At 32.7% G+C, this 9,644-nt stretch overlaps 1 protein-coding gene across 1 annotated transcript; it reads left to right on the forward strand.

The window, feature by feature from the left end:
* Positions 1-916: 916 nt before the first annotated feature.
* LOC141691034 (uncharacterized) lies at positions 917-2,007 on the forward strand. The gene is made up of 4 exons (XM_074495781.1): positions 917-943; positions 985-1,122; positions 1,352-1,552; positions 1,637-2,007. The coding sequence occupies exons 1-4, from the start codon at positions 917-919 to the stop codon at positions 1,874-1,876; spliced, it is 606 nt and encodes a 201-aa protein (XP_074351882.1). The 3' UTR covers positions 1,877-2,007.
* The last annotated feature ends 7,637 nt before the right edge of the window (positions 2,008-9,644 follow it).

Consider the following 9,644-nt stretch of genomic DNA (forward strand, 5'->3'; position numbering starts at 1 on the left):
ATATGGATGAGTTAACCGATAAAGAGAAGAGAGATCTGGATGCAGTACCATCTTTTTCACTTGGGCCACAGATAGAAATTGTTAGACAAGTATGTCAAGATATCAACAGAGATCATGAAGATACAGCTGAACAAGATTATTTTGTCACACCAAAGCAAATGCTTAGAGAGAAAAGCACAAGAAAATTAAAGCTGGGTCCATATGCAAAATCACCATATGTCAACAGAGTTATTGATATCAATGACATATACAATAAAGAAGACATAATGATGTGGAGATTCACGAATTTACCAAATAGAGAAGCCATGTAAGTAATATATTTATCAATATTATTGATCCATTCATGAACATCTTTATCATATTATTGCTAATTAAAGTCTTCCATGGTATACTTAAATGACTGGAATACTATCTATAATAAAAAATACTTAGATACTAATAGTTTCTTTTTCTATAGGGAACAAATGTTTGCTTGGAATGGGATCACATGTATAAGGGAGCATTTGCAGACCATAAAATCCAATACACCGATTTACTATTCAATTATTGGCACATGGTCTGTAATTTTGAACGAAAGCGAAAACTACAGAGCAGACGAGTCTCCATTACGACTATTTTGCACAATTGGTGGTTTGGTAATCTATAAATCATTAATTTTAAATTCAAATAAGATCCAGTAGTTATAGTTGATATACTGTAGATTATTTTGATAAAATCAGTAGATGTGACTTTTAATTCTCACATATAATATTTACAAAAGATATGATATCATTTTTTTGTGTGCAGAATTGGAGCTTGGACGTCAACAAGAAAGTTGCAGTATCTTATCCAATATTTGAGAATAATATGGATGATTTTATGAACAAATACCCCACAAGAAAATATTAGGATATAGATATGGTAAACTATAAAAATAATGTGTATAGTTACTGTTATTACTTACGTGATATAAATGTCATTAACAAGTTTTTGGTGTGAATGCAGGTGTTTTTTCCTAAATATGCCTATGAAGATTTCTATTTGATTTGTTACAACTTGAAGCATCCAGCATATGAGGTCATAGATAACATAAAGCGTGAAATTGATCCAAAAGTATGTTATGGAAAAATACATGGAATTCTGGTAATTTTTTCTCAACTTCAAATTCATATACATAAATAAAAAATATTGCATATCAAATTTTTGGTAATCATCAAATGGCCATTAACTGAATTGACCTATCAAATGTCTTGTAATTAAAATGGTTTGATTTTATTCTCTGTTCATTATATTTTTCATTACATTTGGAATATCCGATAACTTCAGTTTTTTTAATTGTACATAATTAATCAGTTCTACAAATATTTTGCAGCACTCTCACTTTGTCAAATATCTACAATGCAAAGGCTTTTCAAATATAGCTCGGAAAATTCGAAAGTTAAAGCCATCTTACTTGAGAATGCCATGGAAAACAGAATCAAGTTCAGTTGATTGTGCAATTTTTCCAGATGAGGTATATGGAAACATACAAGGGGCACACAAGAGTTGGGACACTCAATTAAAAGCTGAAGTGGTAAGTAATAATAACAAACTGTGAATTTCTTTTGCTTCACTTTCTTGAATAAAATTATGATTTCATTATTCATTTTGATTTTAGAATGGACAGTACAAACAAATTCTGAAGCTTCAAACAAAATACAATAGTGCTATATTGAGTACCACTGTCAATGAAAGGAGAAATTACATTGTGTCTAAAGCATCAAGATTGTTTAAGGATGTTGCTGAGCAGACTATGATGAAGGTGGCTACTACTAAAGTTGTTGGCGTTAATGCGTCTAACAAAAAGACGGTGACATTTGAAGCAAACTTGACAGAAAAGTTTGATGAATCAAAATGATTTTAAGATTGATTTAAATATCTATGAACAAATATTGAATTCAAAAATTGCACTATGATGATACTCTATTGATAAAACATTCTAATATTGATTGTGATGAGACTTTTTCATCTATTGATATAACATTCTTATATTGATTGTGATGAGACTATTTCATATGTACTAGTTCTCTTTATTAGTTTTTAATTTATTAGGTTTTTTCTTAATATTGATAATGTTGATGGTGCAAACTTTACTTCACTTAGTCAAGCATTTAATACATATTAACACTTGTGATGTTACAAAAACACAACTTTGTCTAATAACACAAGTAATTTCATCAATTACTAATATGTATTTCATCAATTACTAATAATGCATTTCATCAATCAGTATTACATACTAGAGCAATCAGTAAATTAATCACAAATACGTAGTCCGGCCCATAAAGTTGTAGTGTGTTTAATTTCTATTTTTTATTGTTACAAAATCAGTAATACTCAAATGATATATGTGAAATAGGTGATCACTTTCTCAAGCAGTGAAAGGATTTTGATCACTTTACACTAGTTGGAAAAATCACTGGACCGGCATTTCTAGGAGATCTTTCTACACAGGTAGTTGAAGCTTTCGAGTGTCGAGGCCCTCGATAGTGTTACAACCTACATCATGTTTCAAAAAAGATGTTACAAAAACATAACTTTTTCTAATAACACAAGTAAATTCATTAATTACTAATATGTATTTCATCAATTACTAACATACTAGAGCAATCAGTAAATTAATCACTGTTAGATTTATTTTATAATGTCATGTGTAATATGATTTATGTTTAGTTTTCAGATCTTACTTAAACAAGACAAATCAATACTTAACTGGAAATCAACACTTATACTGAAGACATGACTTAAGATAACAGAACTTAAGTTATCAGAAGATATTTATCAGGAGAGAATATCAGGACTTAAGATGACTTTCAGATAAGGCATGCGACTGATTGAAAGGAAAGAAGATCGAGACTAAGACAGAAAGAAATATGCATGAAGAAAGAATTCTATGAAGAATAGAATACTTGGAAGAAAAGATAACTAGTTGATATATTTTAGGAAGCAGAATTATATTCCATATCAATTAGAATTTATCTTGTAACTGTGTAGTATATAAACACAGGCATAGAGTTTACACTATAAGTGTTATCATTATCGAAGTTATTATTCTTTGTAAACCTAGCAGCTCTCGTGATAATTTGTTCATCACTGAGAGAGGACAGTTCCATATTGTAACAGAGTTTATTGTGTTGAATAATATCTGTTTTCTGTTACTTGAGTTCTTATATTCGATTTGATTGTGCTAAACACTGTATTCAACCCCCTTCTACAGTGTGTGTGACCTAACAAGTGGTATCAGAGCTATCTGTTAACACACAAACAGTTTAAGATCCAAAAACAATCATATCTGAAGAAGAAACTTCAACCAAGCCCACCAAAACTGAAGAACCTCCAAAACCCATAACCCATAGTCGATATGAGACTATAAGAGTTCCTATATTAAAACCTTCTGAGTATTCTATATGGAAAGTGAAGATGGCTATGTTTCTGAAAGCTACAGATCCAGAATATCTCGACAGGATTTATGAAGGACCACATATGCCAACCAAACTCTCTGTGGAAGTTGCAGGTTAGCCAGCAAAGTCTGTACCAAAGGAGAAAGTGATTACACTGCTGAAGATTCCTCATTGATTGCAAAGGATGCAAAGGTGAGACACTTGCTGCATAGTGCCATTGATAATGTCATGTCAAATAGGGTAATTCAATGCAAGACTGCAAAAGAGATATGGGATGCTTTGGAAACAAGGTGTTAGGGAACTGATTCAATCAAGAAGAACAGGAAGACCATACTTACTCAAGAGTATGAGCACTTTGACTCAAAGCCTGATGAGTCATTAACTGATTTATATGACAGATCGGTCAAACTCTTGAATGATTTATCACTGGTTGACAAAGAGTATGATATTGAAGATTCAAATCTTAAGTTCCTGTTAGCTCTTCCTGAAAGATGGGATTTGAAGGCCACAATAATAAGAGACAACTATAATCTTGATGAAACAACTCTTGATGAAATTTATGGGATGCTCAAGACTCATGAACTTGAGATGGAACAAAGAAGCAAGAGGAACGGAAGAAAGTCAAGGAAAGTTGCTTTTGTGACTGAGGAGGAAAGTCCCAAAGTTGCTGCCTCAAAGAAAGGCAAGGGAAAGGCTCTCATCATAAAGTCTGATACTGAGTCATCAAGTTCTGATAGTGATGATGACTCAGGAAACTGAAAGTATACCTGAGATGGACCCTGATGAGGAGATGATGAAGTTGTGTGCTCTTATGGTGAAAGAAATCACAAAGATTGCATACAGGAAATTCAGGAGAGGGAAGAAGTTTTCCACGAAAGGTGTAAGTTCTGATAAGAAAGGTTTCAGAAAATCTGAAGGCAAAGGAGGAAAGTCTGACAGAGGAGATTACTCAAATGTTAAATGCTACAACTGTGGTGAGAAAGGCCACATATCTTCTGATTGCAGAAAAAGGGAAAAGTTACAAAGGCAGGGCTCTTGTCACAAAGAAGAAAAGCTGGTCAGATGCTTTAGATTCTGAGGATGAGGAAAACTATGCCTTGATGGCAAATGCTGATAGCAGTTCTGATACTGCTGACTTAAAGGTACCTCAAACTACTTTTGCCTTTTATACTGATGATATTACTGAGTTGAGAAGATTTTTTTAAAACCGTGTTCATTAGTTATAAAGATCAAACTTTAACATATGAAAGATTAACTTCAGAAAATCTTGCTTATAAAAAGAGGAATGATTATTTAGAAAAAGAGTTAGTCATGTTCCATCAAACTTAGAAAGATAGAGATGATGCCTTTTATGGATGAAGTGCTAAAAATGAATGAATCTCTAAAAACTGAGTTAGAAAAGGAAAGAGGGATTATCAGGACTTGGACTAACTCTGGTAAAGCAATGGATATTCTTAGTAGTGGAAACTGGAAAGAGGGCTGAGGATATGGAGATGATAAGAACAGTAAGGGAACTGTAGAAACTGAGCCTATAGTTGTTAAACAAAAACCAAAGGTAAATCCTGTTAAGTTTGTAACTGCAAAGTCTAATAATGAGAAATCAGAAGTTAAGGAGAAAGTAACTTCTGACAACCCTAAACAGGATAAGCCAACTGAAGTTAACATAGGCTTAATGACAAAGAAGCAGCTTAAGCATAAGCTGAAAAATGTTAAGAATGTAAACAAGGTAAAGTCACCTAGGAAGAATAGGAATGGAAAGGAAGGTGTGAACAAAAATAACAATTATAAGCCTGTTCCTAATGCTCCTAGAAAAACATGTCATAACTGTGGAAATTCTAATCATCTGGCTTCTTTTTGCAGGAAGAATAAAAACATAAACTCCTTACCCTTTAAGTCAGGAGTTAAGAGTCAATCTGTTAGATATAAGCCACAAAATCCTTGTTTTCATTGTGATAGTTTATGGAATTCCATCTATACTTGTAAGGAATATCATATTTTGTACTCTGATTATTATCGAATAAAACCTTCTTTGAAGAAAGTAAGCATTATTCCTTCTAGTGTAAGTTCTGATGCAAAGTCTGATATTGCAAATTCTGATAAGAAAACTGTTAACATAAACTCTGATGCTAAATCCGCTGCAAATGTTAACAAACTTCAAAAGGCCAAAGGATCCAAGTAAGTCTGGGTCCTTAAAACTAATTGTGGCGTCCGCCAAACCCGGGTCAGAAGTTTGGGGTCCACAACACATAATCAATATATAAACCTGTATATATAAAATATTATTTGTAATGACCCTGCTTTACATAACCACGGATCGCAAGAGGTTAAAGTATGAAAACAAGCCACCACCTTAACTTTTATTACAACATACTATATCCCAACTAATTTAATTTACAACTGATAAAAAAAAATTATTCTTCAACCTTGCTATCTCACTACTGCCATAAGCTTTTGCTAGCTCGATCAATCATAATCTGGAATCCTAGCTCGAACATTGAACTGGGAAACCTCGCTATCAACCGTATCCTTTTTAACTGTAGAATACATAAAAAGATTTGCAAGAGTGAGCTAACTAGCTCAGCAAGTCATATTATCAATAACTGAGGTTAAACAATAATAAATGAGGTGATTCAAAAGAATCAAGTTTCCTGTTAAACAGTCAATAGAATTGGATATTCATTTTAAGTTTTTAAAACCAAGGTTAGGCTGCTGATCAGTCACGCACTAACCCCGAGCAAAGCACACAACACTGCTCTAACTACTGGATCCAAGGCACACATTGGCCTAACTTGACCATCGATATGGTCTGACCACGAATTTGGTCCACACAAAGAAAACTATCCAATTCTAAAGCATTTCAATATGATAAACAATAGAGTTCAATAAAACCAGATCATAATCAATAACCATAAAACATTTGTAAAAGTGCATGGTAAAAATTTATAGTTACCAAAAAGGGTATGTCAAAATACATAAAAGAAGTGGCCTCCAGCCGGTAGGATAATCGAATATTAGATGAATAGTGTTTTTACAAGGTTTTAGTACTTTGATATCATAAGGTATGGTTGAGTATAAAAGTTTCTGTATCTGTAAACAATTCTGTTCCAGTGTTTGGTATATATGATGGATATATATTTGTGGAGTAGTATCTTATTTGTGTGGTTTAGTATCTGGTAAATCAACAAGAAATGGTTTACAAAGAATAAGGCTTACGGCTCAAAGATCAAATGCTGTGGCTCAGGTTCAAGGCTGAAGGATTCAAAATGTGTACAGTATAAAACATAACTATTTTGGGTATTAACAATATGTCACAAGAGAATTTAGAAATATTTGCATTGTATTTTGAGAAAGGTTTAGAAATACTTGCCTTATCATAATCGATTTCAACTTCACTTGTACTTGTCTAATGACCCCATTCAACAATCACTCGTCTGTTTCTCTTATGCCTCGCTTCTATCCTCTGATCACTTGCGGTATTTTCTACATGTCAATTCTATTTTCTGATCACCTGCTTCTCTTTCTTACGCCTTGCTTACTCTGCTAGGCATCATAAGTATCTATTAATATTTGACTCATACCATTCTATTCGACATACACTTCTATCTACCCTTCGTTTTACTCAAATCCGATTAACGGATTGAAAGTTACGCTATAAACAAGTAATCACCGAACATATAGACCGACAGTCAACCAACAAGTCACATATAACACATAACACGTTAAATAATCAATGCCATCCCATTTATAAAGAAGTCTCGGGTCATAAACAGGCTTTCGGTTACTTAAAATGATTTTTAAAACATTTTTCAGAATTAAAACGGGTCGTTGGATCAATTTTGGAGTAATAAACAGGGTTCGATTGGCCAATTCTGGCTCTGAAATAATTTTAGAATAATTATCGAGCCTTGAAAATAATTTAGAATAATATTTAAAGCTCGAAACTATTTTTCGGAATTTTTTAAATCATTTTTAAATAATTTAATCTAATTAAATAAGTAATTAAAATCAATTAATAATTAATTCAATCAATTAATTTTCGAATTAATTGACCAATTAAAAATTAACTGAAATTAATTAACTAATTAATTCAGATTTATTTTTGAATTAAAAATAGTTTTCGGAATTAAAATACTAATTTTTAGAATTTTCAGAAATTAAAAATGATTTTTTATAATAAAAATAAATAGGAAATATGATTTTTAAACATTTTTAAAACAGGAATCCAACTTTTGCAAACTCTGGAAAGTTCAGGGACTTAACTTCATCGTTTTCAAAAGTTGGGGTACTAAACTGCAATTTTTCAGCCCTTCGCCGGAAAACAGTCGGGTTCGCCGGAGAACTCAACTCCGGCCTCCTCCCACCACCACAAACTCCAGATTTAATCTATACTTCACAAGGAACACAACAATGCCATCAAATCATTCTAATCATCCCGGAATTAGCCGGAAAATGATCAAGAATCTAGCCGGTTTTCGGCGAGTTCGACGAAAATTTTAAAACCTAACTCCCTCTTTTACAGACCTCGTTGATTCATGAAACTTATACGACTAGATTGCAAATTTCACAGAGAACACAACCCACTATAACACAACATCAATCTATCACAGAATAAGAAACCCCCAAATTTCAATTAAGAACATTCATACGGGTTATAAACCCTAATTTTAAAATTCGAAAATCAAACTCAAATTTGAACATGTTATTGAACTCCAAATCAGACGTATGACATATGAAAATCATCAGGAAAACAAGCTCTGCAACATGCAATCATCAAATCATACAAACAATCATCCGAACAAAAATTCATATTTTTAATAATTTTAATTCGAAATAAATAAATTTTCAGAAAATAAACCTTTGGTTCTGCAGTGAAACGAAGCTCAGAATCTGATAGAACACTTCAAATCCTTCGTTTTGGTTACTCAAGCTTTGAAAACAGAGATCGGTAACGCCTTCGTTTTGCTGTTTGATTCTTAGAACAGTTTATGTAATTAGGGTTTTTCTTTGAAAATTATAGAATTAACTATCTGTAAATGATTTTGATACGAAATAAAATACGGTAAAAGGCTATTTATAATTACGAAAAATTAGTATCCCGTTGGATCATTTCAGATATAAAATGGTACGTTTATTTGTAAAAACTGATCCAAACGGTATCGGTTTTCGAGATAATTATCCAAATCAGTAGAATTTGTACTGCGGTCTTGGTCTCAGCGCCTGGTTACACGTAGTACGAGGTGATATTTGTGATAGTTTAATAAAAAGCTCCCGTTTCTCGAAAATACGAGTTTTATTGATTTACCGAAACGAATATTGTATCGAAAATGTTGCCCCGGGACCCGCGCAGGACAAACCGTACGCCGGATCGAAAAAGTCGAAACATGGAATATGCTTGGAATATTATAATTAGGTTAGGAAGGAGTTCTCGGAAAAGTTTCGGGTTCTAAAAACGTAACAACGGATGACGTCGGTTGGTTCCCGTTTTTATAAAATAGATTTTAAATACTTGGAAAAAGATTTTAGAAATTTCAGATGATTCTTATAAATCCATAAACCAACATAAAAATAATTAGGAAGATATGACAATTATCTATATTTTATTTTGGACATATAAAAATTAAAATACTCAATTAATATTATTTTTGAATATCCAAGTACATATAACATTTAACAATTAACTCACAGAATAGATACTGTACACACATAATAATTGTATAATAGCAAAAATAATTAAACGATATATCCCGGATATTACATCCTTCCCCCCTTAAAAGGATTATGTCCTCAGAATCTCCTAAGAAAACAATTGAGGGTACTTTTTTCTCATATCACTTTCTAACTCCCAGGTTGACTCTTCAACCTTTGGGTTTCTCCACAATACTCTTACTAACTTTACCACTTTATTCCTCAATATTTTCTCTCTATTTTCTAGAATCTCTACCGGATTCTCTACATATGACAAATCTGCCTGAAGCTCTATTGGCTCATATTCTATTACATGCCTGGAGTCTGGATTATATTTCTTAAGCATTGATATGTGAAATATATTATGAATGTGCTCCATGTGCGGAGGTAACGTTAACTCGAAAGCTATTTTGCCAACATGCTTTAAGATTTCAAAAGGTCCGACATATCTTAGGCTCGGTTTTTCTTTCTTTCCAAACCTCGTTAATCCCTTCCACGATGCTACTTTCAGTAGTACTAAGCTTCCTTCTTCGAATCCCA

Source organism: Apium graveolens, chromosome 10, assembly GCF_009905375.1.
Source record: "Apium graveolens cultivar Ventura chromosome 10, ASM990537v1, whole genome shotgun sequence".
In the NCBI taxonomy this organism is placed as follows: Eukaryota; Viridiplantae; Streptophyta; class Magnoliopsida; order Apiales; family Apiaceae; genus Apium; species Apium graveolens.